Raw genomic sequence first — 20,150 nt, 5'->3', positions numbered from 1 at the left:
CCTCCCCAGCTGACCCTACTGCTTCACTCCCAGGTAGACCCATCCATTTCCTGACCCTGTATATACCTTAATCATTCTTGTATCCCCCCCTCTCTTTTCTCTCCAACTCTCTCTTTTGTACCATCTGAAGCCTCTCAACTGAAGCCTCTTCTCTGATATAAAGCTTTGTCTAACTGAAGACCAGAAAAATTTCAGAATTTCATTTTTTTCTTTTTGACATGGCTGCACTTGGTGCATACCCTCTCCTACTGTCTTTCTCCTTCCTCTCACCTCTTGCGCCCACCCCAATGTCCTGAGGCCTAGCTGAAATTCTACCTCCTGTTTGAAGCCCTCTTTTCTTCTCTTGCTGCAGAAAGAATCTCTCTTCTAAATTCTTATGAATCAAGGAGACTTGATTTTTCCCTTTATTTTGTTATTTCCTTTGTGACTTCTTTATGTTCTTTTCTTAATTCCTTCTAAGAGATGGTAAACTGATAGAAGCTCTGGCTCATAGTGTACTCAATTTTATTCCCCAGAGTGCTATGTACATAGTATGGCTCAGTGAATGCATTTACATAGCACCAAAAAATATATACAAAAGATATTTGGAGGCTTTTCCTAAAACAATATGACTCCACTGTAGCACACACCCCAAGGGTTTACTGCAAAGCTTGCTCCCTTGGCCATGCCCCCAGGACTTTCCGGTGGTCAACAACCTGTCAAAGTCCCTGTGCAATGAAATGCAGAACTGTCTATCTTTGTGGAAATCCTGTGCCTGCTTTCTATGGGTGTAGAGGCCAATGCAGGTAGATGACAGAGATGCACTTGGCTCTGTTCGCCTCAAAATCCCAATTTAAAGAATGATAGTACATAGGTGCCTGAACTCCCTACCAGGTGAATCTATGTGACTGATTGCCCATTCGGAATCTTCTATCATGACACAGGCCCTTCAGGAAGTCTGTCCAGAAGGAGATGAACTGATTTCCGCATTCACTGTTGCTTATCCAAATCTTGTCAGAGGGGCTAAGTAGCACGGACTTTAGGCAGAATTCAAAGGACTAGAGCTAGCTTCACCTTCGTTCTGTGTATCCCAATACCAAGGTCTTTAGAAATCAGGTAAAACAAGCCCCCGTCTCTCCACTTAAATTAAGTTGCACAGTATCTGGGGCAACAGTTGGAGGACATTCCCAGCTGTGAAATTCAATGATGTATAGTTCTTTCTAGCTCATGGTTTGTGCATAATGGGAATTCAATGTATCTTTGATATGTGCTTGGTAATCAGATGTTAATTTTTTCCTGTATCCTCTGCTTTACCTCTACTCACATTCACACAGTTTCCTAATAAATGTAATTAAATTTGCTATGAAGACATAAAATCCAATTTGTCACCAAGTTCTTTGTAAATTAACATATGAGTTTAAATTCTAACTTTCATAATAGGAACATGAGGTGCAGCCCCGTTAGTGGCAGTGAATGAGATTTCATAACATCTTTTAGTAACTTTCCCTTTCATTTCTCAAATTTCTATGTTTCCTCCCGTTTATAACCATACCAGTTTTGTCTTAAACCCTGAGAAAGATCCTTGAAGAAAATTCACACCTTAATTATGTCACAGAGGTTCAAAGCTTTCCATTTAATGAAAAATCTGTCCTTTGCTTTCTGATTCAAGATCCTTGATTTGTTCCCATTTACGATCTGCTAAATCCAAAATAAGGGAGAGTCTTTGTCTTCATTCGAACTCCTTTATTTGTTTGGTACAGAAAATCTAATTTAACTTATTTGAGCAAAAATAACATTTATTGATTTATGCAATGAAGAAGTTCGGAGTTCTAGCTTCAGGCATAGTTGTATCTGGAGGTTCATACACTATCATCTGGATTCAGTTTCTCTTCTTTTCTCAGCTCTTTGTTCATTGTGTTAGCTCCATTCGCAGGAAAGTAGGGTCTTCTCTCCTGCTGGCAAAAAGCTTCTAGCAGCTCCTGGTTCACACCCTTCTTTCATTAATTTCCACAGAAAAGAGAGACTCCCAACCCTCCCTTGACCTTAATGCCAATAAAATACCCTGGATTGTGCCTCACAGGCTCTGACTGGGTCATTTGTTATTTGAACATGAATCTCTGTGTCCCTGGGGGACAAATATACTGATAAGCTAAGGCCAGAGTTTAAAGCCCAGTCCTGGACAGTGGGCTCAGCAAGCTCTGCATCAAGTGGGGAGTGGGCAGAGTGATTCTCCAATGGTAGTCAGGGTGCCCTGAACATAATAAAGAAGAAGAGATGCAGAGCAGGCAAAACCACAGGATTCCTCTATATTCTTTTGGAAACAATTCTGACACTGGTCAAAAAGAGAGCAGTAGCAATAACTAAAGGAGTAGGGATGCACTTCTTGCTGGAAGCTGTAAAAAAATTACAAAAAAAAAGGTTAGAGATGTTTTAAGTTTTTTTTTCCTACCTCATTTCTCCTTTGATTCATATTTAACTTAGAAAATTCCTAATAAAAATATTCGAGGTTAGAACTTACTATGTTTCATATACAGTAGCATATTTATTAACCAATGTAATCCTTACAATGACTTTATGAGATTGATACTATTGTTATCTCAATTTTGCAGATGAGAAAAGTGATGCATAGAGAGGTTGAATATCTGTGTGAGATCAACAGTAAGTGGCAGAGCCAGGATTTAACCTATACAGTCAAGAAATCGTATACTGAACTGCCTGGAACATAATGTCAATTCTCAGTCCTCATTGTACTTCACCTGTCAGCCTCATATATCCTAGCTGATCACTCCCTACTCCTTCTCTCCACTTTGCTTCTAGGACACTAACTGTGTTGGTTTTCTCCTTCCTCACTGGCCACTCCTTATCAGCCTTCCTTGTTTATTTCTTTTCATCCTGACCTTTTAAAATTGGAGTGTCCTGGTACTTGGCTCTTGGCCATTATTTCTCCTTCATGTGCACACTTCCTTGGAGAGCATCGTCTCATAGCTTTAAACACCATCCATATCCTATTGACTCCAAATTTATATCTCTAGCCTGGATGACTCCTCTGAAACTTCAGACTCACAACCAACTACCAACTCAGAATTTCTACTTGGATGACTAGTTCTCATCTCAGATCTAATGTGTCCAATACCAAACTCCTGTTTTTTTATGCCCAAATCTGCTCTGTTGACAGGTCTATCTCAGTTAATGACAACTCCATTCTTTCAGTTGCTCACCCTAAAAACAGTGGAGACATCTTTTGCCCCTCTTTTTTTTCACTCTTTGCATCCAATAGAGTAAGAAGTCCTATCAGCTCTAACCTTCACACTGTGTCCTGAATCTGATCAAGTCTCACCACCTCCACTGCTACCACCTCATTGCCTTATTATAGTTTATTCTCAACCAAGCTGTTGGAGCAATTCTATCAAAATGTAAGTGAAATCCTCTGTGTTCTCTGCCCCAAATTTTCCAGGGCAAATTTTCTTTTCTAACAGATAAAGAGCTAAAGTCTTTACAAGGGCTTTCAAGACCCTTCTTGATCTAACCTGAATTAACCCTCTGTCTTCATTTTCTATCACTTTTCCCCTCATTCATTCCCACACACTTGTCTCTTTGCTGTTACTCCTGACTTAGGGCCTTCACACTTCATGTTCTTTCTTTCTAGAATGCTCTTTCCTCAGATATTCTTATGGCCAGCTCTCTCATCTTCTTTCAACCTTTGATCAGATAGCACATTCTCAGTGTATTTAATATTTTAATTAAATTTAACATTGCAAACCCTCCCCCAGCATTGCTTTATCCTTGTTCTGCTTTCTTTTTCTCCATAGCACTTAGCACCTACTAACTGCTACATAACTTATTCATCTTGTTTATTGTCTACTTCATTGCCCAAGAATGTAAATTCCATAAGGGCAGGGATTCTCATCTATTTTGTTCCCTATACCTGGAATAGTGCTTAGCACATAGAAGGTGTGCAATAAATATTTATTGAGTGAATGAATGATAGCTGCTGCTGATGATGCTGAAATGACAGAAGCAAACATAAATGCTATTATAATCATATACATCTTTCAAAACTGACTCTTAAACCCTCTTCAAAATAGTGAGGATATTAAAAATAGCTTAGTTTTCATTTTATTCTCTCAGGTTAAAATAACTTTTCCTTCCTCACTCTCTTGATACCTTTTCTTTTTTTTTTTTCTTTTGAAATAAATTCAAAGTTATAGGAACAGTTGCAAAAACAATGCTAACCCCATACACAGAATTCCATCATACCTTGACCCCCCTCCCCCGATAGCTCAATCCACCAACTTTAACATGCTGTCACATTGCTATTTCTTTCCCTCCCTCCCTCTCTCCCTCCCCATCTATCATCCATAATCTATTGCTCTGTCTTCTGAACATATAAGAGCTAGCTGCACACATCCTTGAACATACACTATAATTCACATATGCACTTCCCATGAACAAGAACATTCTTTTATGCAATCCCATTAAGTGCAGCTAAGAAGTACAAGAGATTCAACAATGATACAAAACTTACATTCTATATTTCCTTTTCCTTATGTCTCAACTGTGTCCCTTTGAGCCACCTGTCCTCCATCCTCCAATCCCATCCAAGTTCATCCTTGGCATTCAATTGTCATTTATTTAGACTGTCTTTTTTTTTTTTTTTTTTTCAGTTGTGGAAACATATATACAGCTTAAATCTTCCCATTCCACCCCCTCCCTAGCCTTCCATTAGTGGGATTAATCACATTTAGAATGTTGTAATGCTCTTTCCCACCATCCATTAGTAGAAATTTCCCTTCACCTCAAACAGCAACCCTACACTCATTTCTTAACTCCCCATTGCCCCTTCCCCCATTTCTTTTAACCCATACTCTACTTTTCATCTCTATGGTCATATTCTCTGACAATTTCTTTGTGTTTACTGTGGGGCTTAAAATTAATCTCTTAAATCCATAACAATCTTGTTTTTCTTTGATACCACCTTCACTTCAATAGGACACATAAACTATGTTCCTATATGCCTCCATTCTCCCCATTTATATGGTTGTCTAAAATTACATATTTTACATTGAGTTCAAAACCACTGATTTGTCATTAGAGTTTGTGTATTTTATATCATGTAGGAAGTAAATAGTGGAGTTACAGTTCAAAAGTTAATTGACTTCTATTTGTATTCCATTGTGGTTGGAGAATGTGCTTTGAGTATATTCAATTTTTTTTTTAATTTCTTGAGGCTTGTTTTATGTCCTAGCTTATGGTCCCTTCTGGAGAAAGATCCGTGATCACTAGAGAAAAATGAGTGTCCTGGTGATTTGGGATGTAAGGTACTACACATGTCTGTTAAAATTCTCTATATCTCTTTCTCATTTCTTTGTTTCTCTGTTGGTAGGGCTCCCTTTAGTATCTGAAATAGGGCAGGTCTTTTATTGGCAAACTCTCTCAACATTTGTTTGTCTGTGAAAAATTTAAGCTCTCCCTCAAATTTGAAGGAGAGTTTTGCTGGATAAAGTATTCTTGGTTGGAAATTTTTCTCTCTCAGAATTTTAAATATGTCATGCCACTGCCTTCTCGCCTCCATGGTGGCTGCTGAGTAGTCACAACTTAGTCTTACATTGTTTCCTTTGTATGTGGTGACTTGCTTTTCTCTTGCTGCTTTCGGAACTTGCTCCTTCTCTTCAGTATTTGAGAGTCTGATCAGAATATGTCTCGGAGTGGGTTTATTTGGATTTATTCTATTTGGAGTTCGCTGGGCATTTATGCTTTGTGTATTTATATTGTGTAAAAGGTTGGGGAAGTTTTCCCCAACAATTTCTTTGAATACTCTTTCTAGACCTTTACCCTTCTCTTCCCCTTCTGGGACACCAATGAGTCTTAAGTTTGGACACTTTATTTTATCTATCGTATACCTGAGATCCATTTTGATTTTTTCAATTTTTTTCTCCATTCTTTCTTTTGTTCTTTCATTTTCTGTTCTGTGGACTTCTAGGACACTGAGACATTGTTCAGCTTCCTCTAGTCTTGTATTGTGAATATCCAGCATCTTTTTAATTTGGCCAACAGTTTCTTTTATTCCCATAAGATCTTCGATTTTTTTATTTACTCTTGCAATGTCTTCTTTATGCTCTTCTAGGGTCTTCTTTATGTCGCTTATATCGTGGGCCATGGTCTTCTTGATGTCCTTTAAATCCTTTGCCGTGTTTTCGTTCCTTGATTGTAGTTCTTTGATTAATTGTGTGAGATACTGTGTCTCTTCTGATGTCTTGATTTGTGTGTTTGGAGTTGGATTCTCCATTATCATCTGGTTTTATCATATGCATTAAGATTTTCTGTTGTTTTTGGCCTCTTTGTATTTGCTTTGCTTGATAGGGTTCTTTCAAGTTGTAAAAAAAAATACCAATCTAATTTTTCAGAAACACAGTTTGGTGGCATACATTTTCTCTAACTAACCAGCAGATGGCATCTGTGAGTCACCTATACCCCTCAAGTCAGTTCTCCCCCTTGTCCCCATGGTGTGTGGGAAAATGATTCTTGTGGGGTTCAGTTGGAGAACTCAGTCTGGGTGTGTTGCTGGAGCCGTCCGCCCTGAATGTGGGGTGTGTGTACAGGTGGCCAGGGAGGAAGGGCAGCTTTAATATTCAAATCCCCTAGGTTCCCAGAGATTCAAGGCTGCTGCTAGAGTCTAAGCTTTCATTTCATTTCAGCCCCAGACCCTCTCTTGCCGTCCCACAAACCACCAGACTTGGCGTAGCGTCCCTGGGATCTCCGAGCAGGTCCCCCCGCCCAGCCACGATCCTCCAGGACCTCTGCCGAGGGAATGCCGTGCTATGTCACCAGTGCGTGCCATCCCTCAAGGGAAGCCCCGGGCCGACGGGCTGTGCAGGGGCACTTTCAGCCTGATGCAAAGATGGCTGAATGGGGTGTCTCAACACTCCCCTCCTCACACAGTTCCTCCTTCCCAGCTCTTGGACAACTGGTGGGTCTCTGGGCTGTGGGCATGGCCCTGAGCAGGAGTTTATCCAGCCCTCCGGGGAGCCAGCTGCGAGCCACGGGGTTTCTTTCTGCTTCTGGCTCTCCCCTCCATTCCCCTGGCCCCGAGGGTATCTGCAGTGGGCTATCTTCCAGGCCAGACACCGAGAGGCCAGCCCAGCCCTCTCTTGCTGTGTTTTACTGTGTGGTTCCCATTATCGCAACTGCAGCTGCTCCTGGGTTTTTCCCTTTTTTTTCTTTCTAAAAGAGCTAGTCGGTCTCCAAACGCCAAACCCTGGCTTCCCCAGACCGCTGCGTGGCTGTGGGTCTTCCAGCCAGCTTACTCATTCGTTTCAGAATGCAGACTCCCGGTTTCACCAAGTATACAGCCCCTGTGGAACTAGCAGACCTCGTCCAGCTGGCACATCACTGTAACTGGTATTCTGCGTCACTTTCTGGTTTTTATGTAGTGTTTTTTACGGAGGTGTTTTTATGCCCTGTCTCACCTAGCTGCCATCTTAGTTTCTCTACTCTTGATACCTTTTCTCTACCTTTCTTATGGTTTTTATAATTTCTATCTCACATTTTTTTTTTTACACAGACATTATCTTTATTTAGGATAATAACTGAAAACATCTTTGAATTAATTACAATCTATGAAACCTTTGAGAAAAACTTACATTATTTTTACTTCTATACTTGTCTTTACTTTTCTCCTAGACTATTTATTTAAAGCTTTTTTTCCCCCCTCTTTACCCTATTACAGTATTTTTCACATTGGAGGTTGTGACCCATTAATGGTTTGTATCAGTTTGGTGGTCATGACCATCACTGTTAAATAAGGTAATGAACTAGATTGGAATAGAAAGCACTAGAGTTACATTGCACATAAAAAGGTAACTATTGTCTTGTTTGTGTGTGTGTGTTTGTGTATTTATGTGTCTGTGAACTGAGTTGTATTGTAAATAGTCACACAGAAACTAGAAGCTAAGGACAGGTTGTCAGTGACATTTTTGAATGGATCAATGACTCTCCTGAAATCCATCTATAGAGAAAATTGTCCTGGACTTCTTATCAGAAAGCATGGGAAAGGGTCCTACTTTTGCCATTCATAAACTGTATGAATAACTGTACAAAAGCCACCTAATCTCTCTGAACCTCAGTATAATGGGTCAATGACTCAACTAATAAGGAGTTGCAGGAATTAAATAATGTGTGTGACAGCATTTTGTAAACTAAATTGATACACAAATATTTTTCCTGGTATATTATAAACTAATTTTGGTCATTGCTGCCTTAGGCTAGAGGCTGGGGAGAAACACATAATTATTATAACTTTTATTTCATGAAGTTTGAATCTGTGAATTTTATTAACTGTTCAGAAAGAAATATCTAATCTTTAAAAAAAAAGCAGACATGCAACATATCTAGTTAATCTAGTGTTTGGAGCCAAATTCTCTTTCTGTCAAAAATGCAGTGTAATGAGTATTAATGTTTTGGAACATCACCTAGCAAAAAGTTGGCATTAAAAAAGGTAAACTCTATTCCTTCTGTCTCTTTCTTTGTATCTTACTGTCAATATCAATGAATCACACATTTGTGCCATTAAACTATTATCCTGCTTTCATGTACAAAGTAGTTTCCAAAGTTTTTCCACTGTGTTCTAGAAGGTGGATATCAAGTGTTAGCACAACATCCCAACTAGGCAAGTCTTATTCCTGCTTTATAAATGAAGAAACAGGTTCAGAGGTTAAGTCATTTACACAAGGCAATGCAGCTACTAATATATGCCCAGATCTCTCTGGTTCCAAAGTCCATTCTCTTTCCACCAGGTCACTGATCTCCCAGATTATTCATTATTTTTGTTCATTTTTCTAGGACAGGCACACACAGTCAATGTAGTGCCACAATTAATAACCAAAAAAAAAAAAAAAAAAAAAAAGAAAAGCAAAAACCCATTTTAGATAAGGCATATATAATTGAAGCCCAGAGTAAATGAGTGCAAGAAACAGGACATTAATAAAATAAATAACAATAATGGTATTAATAATAGTAGCTAAAGGTTTTGAGTACTGATTTACATGTGTAAGATATTGCTCTAAGAGCTTCTACGTGCATTAATTCATTTATACTCACTGGAATCTTATAAAGTAGGTTTTTTTTTTTGTTTTTTGCTTTTTATTTTTTCTGAGTTTACATATAAAGAAATTGAGGCAGAGAGAAATTAAGGCACTTGCCCATGTTCTCACTGTTAGTAACTGGCAAAGTTTCCATGTAAAACAAGGCTTACTGCAAACAATTGACCATGTTTTTCTAGAAATATGCTGAAGAATTTTGAATATGTGAAACATTTGAACAAATCCCTCTTTCTTGTGAATCCAAGGATACAGAACACAGCATGTATTTTGTATCGACAGATTTTTTGGCACAAATGATTTTGCTGAAAGAAGCAACAAGAACTAATTAGTATTCCTTAAACATGTTTTAAGTCTTTCAAAGGGCATGAAAACATCTGTTTCTATGGTAATCAGTATAGGTCGTTGGAGGGGGGTAGAATTAGAGGTTTTCTTTTGCAAATCTACTCCCTTAAATATAATTATGCTACCAATATGACATCTCCACTATCTGAAGGCCACAGATTTCTGAGAACTCTTTGAACTTAAAAACTGCAGTTACAAGTTAACAGAATGACTTTTAAAATAAACTGAAGGATGGGGGACTCATTCTGTTTAATCTACTGTCTCTTCATTGGAGGAATTCCAGTGTCCTGGGTGCCGATTTTAAAGGCCTTCTTCATGTTGTCTTTCAACTATTAAATCTGTCAGATTAACAGGGAACAGGAGAGGCTGCATAAATCTCCCAGTTCATAGGGACTTTTTGGGATGTAGACTAGCTGCTTCTAGTGAATAAAATTAAAAGGATGAGACAATTTCCTGAGAGGATTCCAGTTTCATGAGTTAGAGATCAGTGCTCCAGAATGCCATCTGTGAATTTCCTAGGCTGACATTAGTGGTTCAGGCCAGGTTATTGGTTGGGAGAAGTAAGGGCAGTAATAGCAGCTATCTAGAAAATCAGATTTGGGGAGAGTCCACTAATCTTACTGCCCCCTTCCCCCATGAAAGTCCCCGACTAAAGAAAACACACCACTTCACTCCTGCCATTGCAGGCAGCTTACAGAGCAAGTTTGTTGCGTGATTTGTGATTTCAAATATCTAACCAAGACCAATACATTTCTAGAATCTAGTGATATGCATGGCTGATCCCAACTAGATATTGGTCTAAGCTTTAGCTCACAGTAAGAGTTAAAATTGTGTTTGGGTAATTTTGCCACAGGAAAGCAAAGTAAAATTTTCTCTATGATCATTAGTTTTGGGGAAAAATTCTGTAATATTTTTCTTTGACACTTATGGTATAGTAGGACAAGGGCAATAGTTTCTCTTATGTACTTCCATCCCTTAGTTTCCAATTCTTTGTCATAAATGTTCCATGACTTTTCACTTAATATATTTTACTGAGCTCATTAAGCTAGTGGAAAAATTATCTGTCCCCAAATCATGATGAGAATGAAGGAATAGTATCCCAGTCAGGTATATTTCTAAAGAATCCTGAAACCTATCAATTTTTTTCATTTATTATCAAAATCTCACTTTCTTCATAGGCTACTATAGTTTTTCATCCATTACCAACACTAATCTCTCAGAACTGGGATATAAATAAGCATGGCTACCTCTTTACTGTGGAGATATGTGTATATATATATATATATTTTAATGTAGTGTACGTTTGGATTGATAACCCTAATATTTCCAACAAGTTAATTTATAAAGTGACAATTTCCTTATACCTCTATCATTTTGTAAAACAATTGTTTTAGATGATTGTAAAACAGTAACTTCCCTACCTAGAATCCAGTCACTCAGACACAAAAGGGTCTGAGAAGTTAGGATTTAAGGGCTGATTATGATTACTGAATCATTATATAGATATTCCTTTTTACTTTCTGGTATATTAGAGTAGAGAGAGGGAAATACGTGAAATCTGAACTGTAATCCAGAGGCCTTGATCTCTGATCATGATTGTAGCCTTTATCTTGTGCCCTTGTGATTGTAAAAACCTTGTGACTAACACACTTTTACCCATGTATCCAGTTTTTTGACATTAAACTCTTCGACATTAAACATCACTAAAGACAGCCCCTAATGTTTATTAATGAAGGGTCTTGGGTCAGCCCAGAACTAACCCATCCCAAGTCCAAAGTTATCTTGATAACCAAAGCTGGATCTAATCAAAATGGACTCACCTGACATGTGCAGTAGCTTAGACTTTAACCTACAAGTCACCTTTACCTCATTATAATACTAAAAATCATGCCAATCATCATATTAAGGCTGCCATTTTCTTGCATACGTTCTGTGACTAAACATAATCAATCGATGCATGCTCAGTAATTAAATCACTTCTATTTACATCATCTGGAGTCACTGTGCTTATTATTCCTAAAACCTCCCATCTTTTGATGCTGTAAAGCTTTCAAAATTACTGCAGTCTGTGGAGACAGATTTTGGGCTGATAGGCCATCTGCTCTCCTGCTTCATGCCTAGCAATAAAACTCTTTCTCTTTTTGAAACCCTGGTGTCTCAGGAATTGGTCATTTGAGTGCATTGGGTAAAGAATCCACTGCCTTGGTCCGGTAGCAAAATTGTAATTTAAAAGGCCACTAAGAGGTCCCGCAAAATAAAAAGTAAAAAGAAAAAAAAAAAAAGATTAGCTCAGAGTATCTAGAAAAGGCCTCAACAATGACTGTGGAGAATTCTTCCTGTGCTGAGGCCTCTCTGGGGACCCCTTCCTTGCCAAACCCCTCTTGAAGGTCACCAGACCAAGAACAGGTCACTTCACTTCTCTTGCTGCCTCGTTGGGAGGGGAGGGAGCACCCAGAGGTCGTCCCTCCCCAGGTCTGTGTTTACAGTTGGGCCAAGGTGTGCAAGTCCTTGATTCTGTGGATGCCAGTTTGAGGGCCTTTGCAACACTAAGCCCTGAAATGTTGAGAAATGCTGAGAGCCTGAATTACAAGCAGCAGCAGTGATGGAGTGCAGACATTCAGGGATATTTCAAGAGCTCATAAAGTCTGGGATCTGGGAAGAGAGAGAAAAAAGGCAAAGATGTTTATGCCCCCAACTTGGGGTTGTTGTGAACTCTGTGAATGAGTACACACATGGATAGGGATGGTCCCCCTCTTTCTGAATCAAACAGGCACAACGTTCATTTTGGAACTACGGCTCTGTGAAATGACTATAGGCAGCAACATTCAAGTGGAAAGACCAAATGTCAGGTTTTTCTAAAAAAAACAAAAAAAAGCATAAACACCTTTGCGTGTGTATTGTGATATCTCTAATGTCTCCTGCTCATTTAGTTTTTGACAATATTATCAGAGTTCTTTCTAAAATAGTGATCTAATTGAGACTCTGGTCATTCAAAAATTTTGACTTCTCAGTACCTATGAAGATAATGAAGTTTTGAAGTCCTTAGCGTGGAATTCAAGACCCTTTACCATCTGGCCCCATCAGAATTCTCCTGCTCAGCTCAACCCTCTACTCACTTTCTATTCTTCTCCTCTCCATTCCTCCTACACATCCTGCACTCCAGCTACCCTGAACTTTAGAGAATCGCTGATGATTCTGGGTATCTGAAATCCCTGTGAATGAGCATATGCTATTCTCTGCTTGAAATGGCTTTTCCTCTCTTTTCTCACTGAAAAACTCTATTTCCACTTCAAGTAAGCCCCAAGTAGCCCTCTATTATCAAGGTTTCCTCACTCTCCCTAGAGAGAATGAGTAGCCTCCTGCTCTGAGCAGCCAAAACCCATTGCCAAAATACCTGGTGTGACACTATTTTGAGTATAGATATTTGTTCATGTTTTCACTTCTCATTAGACTCAAAATCCTCCTAGGATGGTGATTTTGCTTTATTCATTTTGTATACTTAGGGCCTCCTAATCAGTTCCTGGAACATAGAAAAAAATTAATGAATGTAGGCTGAGTGAATAAATCTTGCCTCCTGCTTTGCTTTTAGTACTCCTTAACCATGTAATGACCATGACCAAAAAAAAAAAAAAAAAAAAAAAATTGAGGTTGAGGGAGGGGGTAAAAGTGCTATATTTTTTCCATCTTTTCCAGTAGATGTTTACCCTCTCTGGCTAGAATTCCCCACCTATTAATAAGTGCCGTTGGCAAAACACATTTTCCTAAAAACCAATTTCCATGTTTTTGGTTTCTCCGTGCCCCAAGTCCACTCAGAAAAATAACTTTTTAAAAAGAGTAGTGTTTTGTGATCTTGATAAGAGTTGATTCAGTTTAAATCAAGAATACCTTTTAGCAGCTGGCAGTTGTATGTGCTCCAATTTCCAGTTGACCGCAATTGCAACCAATTTCCTCCTGGGTGGTAGCTCATATTTACGACTTCAAACAACTCATAGGGAGGGACCAGGACCTCCTTCTTGAGGGAGAAATCTTGCACAGGTGCACCCAGACAGGTAAATATGGTAAATAGTGTTTGGTTCCCAAGCTTCTGTGTCTCTTCCCTAAGGAGGGAGGTGGAGAGGAATTGGCCAAATCGAATGGTGGCACCTGTGTGGGCTTCTAAGTAGCCATCCCTTGCCCAGTGGTACACCTCATAGCACAGAGAATCATTCTTCAGGAGGCTCTTCTTCAGCAGCTGGATGGCTGAGGTCAGGTAATAGTGGAGATATTTGAAGTGGAATGAATGTTTGTAGTGCTGTGGAGAGCTGCCAACACTGGCCATGGCTTTAGTGAAGTCAGAGCGCATACCGTTGTCCAACATATAAACCAGGATGGCTACAGCATGTGGAACTGTCATGTTCTTGGAGAGGGCTCTTGCTTGGTTTAGCCAGGTGATGTGTGCTTTTTGCCAGGCCCTGAAGTAATTACTATGGGTTTCTAGTTCTTTTGTGAAATAATCCCCTTGACTCAGCTTTTCCATGACCTGTTGGCTACAGCCTTGGTACTGATCATCGAAGGAATCTGGAGCCAAGTTAAAATCAATTTTAATTTCAACCTATAAGAAAAGAAAAATCTTGATTTTAATTTTTTTTTTCCTCATCAGATGGTGAATATGGTAGCAGGTCTGCTCTATTCTACAAGGCCCAGTCTTCTCTCAAAACCATATTGCTGAAATAAATTTTGATCAATCATTACACTGTCCCAGTCCTTCCTGCATTAATGTTCTCTGGTAGAGACTGAATTCAGTTTGATAAATATTACCAAAAGTAATGAGTTAAAAAAGATGAGTTAAAAAAACTCACCTCCCCAGGGAGGAAGTAATCCTTTTAGTATCACTGAAATCACAGTATTTTTGCGTATTTTGGAGAAAAAAATTAGTTTAATTATACTCCCTGTTGCCTCTCTTCATATTTTCTCATGGCTGTTATAACACTCATTATCCTAAGTGGGCTTATTAAGAGTGCACCCAAGAATCAGGCTGACCTGCCCATTTGGTTGCCAGCAGTGCTGGATGGGGGCAAGACTAGGAAAGATTCATGTCATGGAGGAAAAGAGAATCACACTCTTTGCTGTCAGGCCCCTCTCAAGTAGAAGGAGAAGAGCAGAGCCCAAATCAGCATACACAGAGATTTTTCCTGAAGTGACCAATCAAGCACATTTGTCCACTTTCACAGGAGTGGAGTGAGTACAGGGCTGGACGGTGGCCAAGAGTGTGCTTAGGAAAGTCCCTCCTCTTGGAAACCAGGAGTAGGAAAGACATTCTTCTCTAATGGGCGGCCAACTGAATATTGCTTCTTGATATGTAGTATGTATTAAACTGAAGTTAGACATTCGAAGAGAAGTTCACTAAACATCATTGGTCCATCTTTAGAACCAAACTTGAATTATAAATTCCAATGTGTTGCTTTCTTGCCAAAAAAATTATACCTCTAAGATAAACAGTACTCCTTAAGGGCTATATCAAGATATAAAATTCTGTCAGCTAATGTCAAGAATGTTTAGACAGGAACTCAAAAAAATAGACCGTGGTATTTTCACTATATTTATTTATGATGATAATCATCTAAAGTTGTGTAATCTGGAACAAATTTTATGCTTAGGCTGATTTTATTTGTTCCCTTGTATGCTTCTGGTTTCCTTTTCCTTTGTGAATATATTTAGTTGGGAAAAAGCAAGAGTGGAATGTCATTACAATATCATTATTGCATAGACTTTTGCAATCATGTATTTAATAAATATTTTGTTTCCTATGTTTTAGGTGCTAGTGATACAGAGGTGAGCAAGAAAGCATAAGTTACTACCCTTGTGGAGTTAACATTCTATTGGACAAACAATAAATTAATAACATCATGTTTTATGTTATGAAAAGTGTTTATTCATCAAGAGTCATGTGGATGTTAGTTCTAACTCTTTATAGCAGGATTTAAAATCGATCTACACAATCTGTGTAAGCCAAAACAAAACTGATAATATCATGTTCTGTCAAATCTTGTCGTGATCAACTCCAAAACTCTGTACATTTATTACTAGATCTCAAATATATACTCTGTAATCTCTTCACACTACATTATCTCTCATTATTTAGAACTTTAAATTACAATACTTCTTGCAGCTTGAGTTGACCTGTATGATACAGTCTCAAGTCAAATAAGTTTGGTACATTTTGCATCCTTTTTCCTATGGAAGCAGTGCTCGACTTAATTTTTCTAGAAAATTAGGGATCAACTCTATGCATTAGCTTCCTTTATGTGGAATTTATAAACTGTAAAGAATTCCACAGGTTTAATTATTGTTTACAATGTCCTGCCATTATTTGTTAACAATGTGTGAATGGAGTTAGACCCCCAGTGCCCGAGGCTGGGGCATTTAGAAGGGTGTCCCCAGGATGGTGCTCCCTACCTTAGAACCTCCAGCGGCTCTCTGCAGGCCACACAGCAGAAGGAGGAGCAGCCAGGTTCTCCTCTCAGGGACTGCAGTGGTCGGGAGAAGCATCCTCCCGCAGCTGTCGGTGAGTGGACGGAACCTGTTCGTGTTAAAAGTCCTTCTCCTTTGCCCTTGCAGTCTCATCCTGAGACGAGTTCTCCTTTTGGGGTTTTTTCTTTGAGTGAGTCTCAACAGGAAGCTTCCTTGCTCATGTCTGTGTTGGGACTTCAGTGGGCTCCTGACAGCCAGCAGCTTTTCCACTGCTAGCAATCAGCTCCCAGTTATTTGCCAAGCTGAAATGTCTGTGAAGCAGCCAGACTGGTGCACCAAATAAGGGTTTCTAAAGCAAACCCAAGTTTGTTTCCAATAAAAAAAACAAAAAAAGTAAAAAAAAACTCTGCTCTAGTCTGAATTGAGGGGATTTCCCAAGGCCTGTTAAACTTCAGGCTAAGCAGTTCAACCTTAACTTTCCCAGGACAGGAAAAAGCACGCTCTGTACAGTGCTTTGGGCCAAAAGGCATTATCTGGTGCCCCAGGCTTCAACCAGGAATGATTAGTATGTGCAGGGCCTGGCTGATGTCCTTTCCAGGTGTGGCCCATCAGACCCTCTGGTGCTGCCGATAAACCCTGCCCTGCGTCAGCTGTCACCAAGTAGTGCACCCATTAGGACTGTGGCCAAAAGGAAGGTTCTTTTTACTGCTTTTCCAGCGCCCTGGAAACTTCATTCAGAGATTGTCGCAGCTGGGTTCACAGCTCTTCCCCATTTTCTCTTCTCAAGACATGAGTTCCTCTGTCCCACAATTTCAGTCTATTGTGTATCGTAACGACTATTGTCAGAAAACACCCATATAAGATGTAAATAAAAAATAGTAACCCCTGGATGTGAAATGAAATGAAATAAAGCTTCAGTGGCTGAGAGATTCCAAACGGAGTCGAGAGGTCACTCTGCTGGACATTCTTATGCAATGTAGATAACACTTTTTAGGTTTTAATGTATTGGAATAGCTAGAAGTAAATACCTGAAACCATCAAACTCCAACCCAGTAGCCTTGACTCTTGAAGACAATTGTATAACAATGTAGCTTATAATAGGTGACAGTGTGATTGTGAAAACCCTGTGGATGGCACTCCCTTTATCCAGTGTATGGATGGATGAGTAGAAAAATGGGGACAAAAACTAAATGAAAAATAGGGTGGGATGGCGGAGGGGATGATTTGGGAGTTCTTTTTTACTTTTATTTTTATTCTTATTCTGATTCTTTCTGGTGTAAGGAAAATGTTAAAAAATGGATTGGGGTGATGAAAGCACAACTATATGGTGGTACTGTGAACAGTTGATTGTACACCATGGATGATTGTATGATATGTGAATTTATCTCAATAAAACTGAATTAAAAAAATAGATTGGGGTGATGAATGCACAACTATAGGATGGCAGTGTGAACAGTTGATTGTACACCATGGATGATTGTATCGTATGTGATTATATCTCAATAAAACTGAATTAAAAAATATATTAAAAAATAGTATCCCCTGTACTAATTTAATCCAGCACAGGTGTTACACTAGCACTCTCTTTCAAGCACTTCCTCTTTCTAGTCTGAAATTCCTTCCTCTTTCCCAGTCCTTGATGATCAGTTTATTTGCAAATCCTTCCCATTTACACTTTCTGGTGCATTATTTAACTGTTAAAGGAAATCTAAGTCCTCTTCTTGGAAATTGTGGTATTGTGTTTTTTTCAGCAGCACAAAATAATTTTTAAAGCTAGGGTTTGTTTTTTTTTTTTTCTTTTTGATGAACACAGGGATTTGGTCTCATCAACAAAAGTTCAGAATACCTAGAAAAGTGTAGAGGAGGAAACAAAATCACCTATAACCCATCATCTGGAGAAAACCACCATTTAGATTTAGACTGGGGTGAACTGAAATAATATAGAATGTAGTGCTGCATGTTGTTTTTTGACATTATAATGTTAGCATGTCTCCATATAATATGATACTCATTGTAGATATGATTTTGTTAATGGTGGCCCAGTGGTCCATCATTTAGGTCCCACCACACAATGGGATATCATGGGGGTGGAACCATGGGCTATTCTGTCTAGGAAGCAGATTGGTCAGTGAATAAATGTGGACTCTTGAGGAACTGACCTCGGTTCAGTTCCTGGCTCAACCACTTCCTGAATGTTGACCTTGGGCAAGGTACTTAACTTGTCTGTTCCTTGTATTAAATGGAGATAATGATAATAGTATCTATCTCCTAAGGGGGCTGTGAGGATTGAATGTATTGATATGTTCATCTGGCACCCAGAAAGTGATCAATATATTAAGAACCATTATTATTTGTACCAAAGTTTATTTAATAAATATCTTGTATTTAGGTTGTTTTCAACTTTGTATTATTATCAGTAACTCTCTGGGAACATTTAGGGACATAAATCTTTGTATGCTTCTCTTCTTGCTATTTTTAAAAGTGTCTTAGAGATGTGGCAACTGGTCAATGTGTTGCTTATTTTTTGGTCTTATTCATGGTAAACACAAGAAATGTATGAAAATATCTGTTTAAGGCATTTTAAATATTTAAGACTCTTCATCACGACTTGTTAATATGGGATATTGAAGTGTCATAAAAAAAAACAACCAGAATTGGAGTCTGGAAACTTGGATTCTGGGTCGAGTTCTACAACATGCTGGCCGAGTTAGCTTGAAAAATCAGTCAGCTGTGCTGAGCCTGAGTTTCCTCAATGCTCCAGGGTTGCAAAGTCAAAAGAGATGATGACAATTATATTTTATTGAGAGTGTACTGTGCTTCAGGACCCTTTTGTGTATTCTCTTAACCCACGAGACAACCCTGAGAAGTAATCATAACCTTGCCTTTACATATACACTTGCTGAGGTGCAGTGAGGTTGGATAACTCGTTAGTGATCACATAGGAACGTTCCTTGCACTCCTGTGGCCCACTGTCTCCAAAAACTCTAAAGGAGTCTGTGTCCTTTTATTATTATCTCTGAAGGTTTTGCTAATTTTCCCAACATTACTGCCACTTCCAGAATATGACCACTAGAGGGCAGGAGGACCCTTTGTAACCTTTTCTACCACTCATTTGTTTAAAATTTAAAGGGGAACAGGGTGTAGGGATGAGGGGCGGTAACAAAGACCTGGGGTAAGGGAGGTCTGTGTGTGTGTGTGTGTGTGTGTGTGTGTGTATTTTGGATAAAAATGGAAAACATATTTTGTGACAAAGTTTTGAGTCATTAACAATCATCTTTTGCCTTGAGAGCTATGTTATTAAAATTCCCAAGGGAATTTAGAGCTTAGGGTGCATTCAATTATAATTTGTTTAATGAAACCCAGTTCTTCAAAATATTGCTATTCATGCTGTCTCACAGGGTAAAAGGGATATGGATTTTGAAGACACAGATTTGGGGTAGAATCTTGCCTCCATCACTTTCTAACTTTGTGAATTTGAACAAGTCACATTAGTGGCCAGTCTCAGTTTCTTCATACATAAAAGTGGAGATAACACCAACTTTGCAGGACTGTGTTGAGAATGAATGTGAGACCAAAGTTCATGGGTTTATTGAAGTTCATTGAAAAGCCCATGACACTTAGCAGTTGCTTACGATGTGCTTGTTCTCTTAACACTTTGCTCAGATATTTGAAGCTCAACTACTTATAATGCATCCAACACAGAGAAAGTTACTTTTTATTAATTTTTTATAAGCAGCTATTTAAGAAGAGGATTTGCTAATTTTGTGGATCTATTTTCTAGAATAAATTCCAGATCTTCTAGACTAGTTTTCTAGAGCTACTTGCAGAGCATGGGTTGAAGTGGTCACTAGAGGGCTTTGTCCAGGGAGGAATTGTGTCTTTTGCCAGCAGCCTCAATGGCTCTTAGTAGTTCCCATTTGGGGCTTGCTCAACTCCTGATCCCAAAATTTGCTAGACACAGTGTTTTCAGTTACGCACATTGTAAGTCGTCAATTCCCTTTCTACCCTTAACACCCACAAAGAAGGGAGAAAAGCTCCCTTAGTTATTATATATATTTAATAACTTTTTATTTAGATAAAATTTAGAACTTATAGAAAAGTTGTAAGAATCATGCAAGAAACTTCCATTTCCCTGTCTACATTCATTGTTTACATTTTGCCCCATTTATTTATTTATTTATTTATTTATTTTTCATTTTTATTGAGATTGTTCAGATACCATACAATTATCCAAAGATCCAAAGTGTACAATCACTTGCCCCTGGGTATCCTCATACAGCT

The 20,150-nt window shown here is 38.8% G+C and overlaps 1 protein-coding gene across 1 annotated transcript; it reads right to left on the bottom strand.

Moving 5' to 3' along the window:
* Positions 1 to 1,707: 1,707 nt before the first annotated feature.
* ART4 (ADP-ribosyltransferase 4 (inactive) (Dombrock blood group)) lies at positions 1,708 to 16,424 on the bottom strand. The gene is made up of 3 exons (XM_037848195.1): positions 15,855 to 16,424; positions 13,305 to 14,010; positions 1,708 to 2,372 (listed from the first exon to the last, which is right to left on the bottom strand). The coding sequence occupies exons 1-3, from the start codon at positions 16,020 to 16,022 to the stop codon at positions 2,284 to 2,286; spliced, it is 963 nt and encodes a 320-aa protein (XP_037704123.1). The 5' UTR covers positions 16,023 to 16,424; the 3' UTR covers positions 1,708 to 2,283.
* Positions 16,425 to 20,150: the final 3,726 nt, after the last annotated feature.

This window comes from Choloepus didactylus, chromosome 8 (assembly GCF_015220235.1).
Source record: "Choloepus didactylus isolate mChoDid1 chromosome 8, mChoDid1.pri, whole genome shotgun sequence".
In the NCBI taxonomy this organism is placed as follows: Eukaryota; Metazoa; Chordata; class Mammalia; order Pilosa; family Megalonychidae; genus Choloepus; species Choloepus didactylus.
Note: the sequence above shows the minus strand (reverse complement) of the source record. Positions and strands in the feature narration are given on the sequence as shown.

Coding starts and splice junctions, on each gene's coding strand:
- ART4 (XM_037848195.1), bottom strand. CDS start 16,022: ATGAGACTGCAAGGGCAAAGGAGAAGGACTTTTAACACGAACAGGTTC. Junction 14,011..15,854: donor GAGCCGCTGGAGGTTCTAAG/GTAGGGAGCACC, acceptor CTTTTCTTATAG/GTTGAAATTAAAATTGATTT. Junction 2,373..13,304: donor CAACTGCCAGCTGCTAAAAG/GTATTCTTGATT, acceptor ATTTTTTTACAG/CTTCCAGCAAGAAGTGCATC.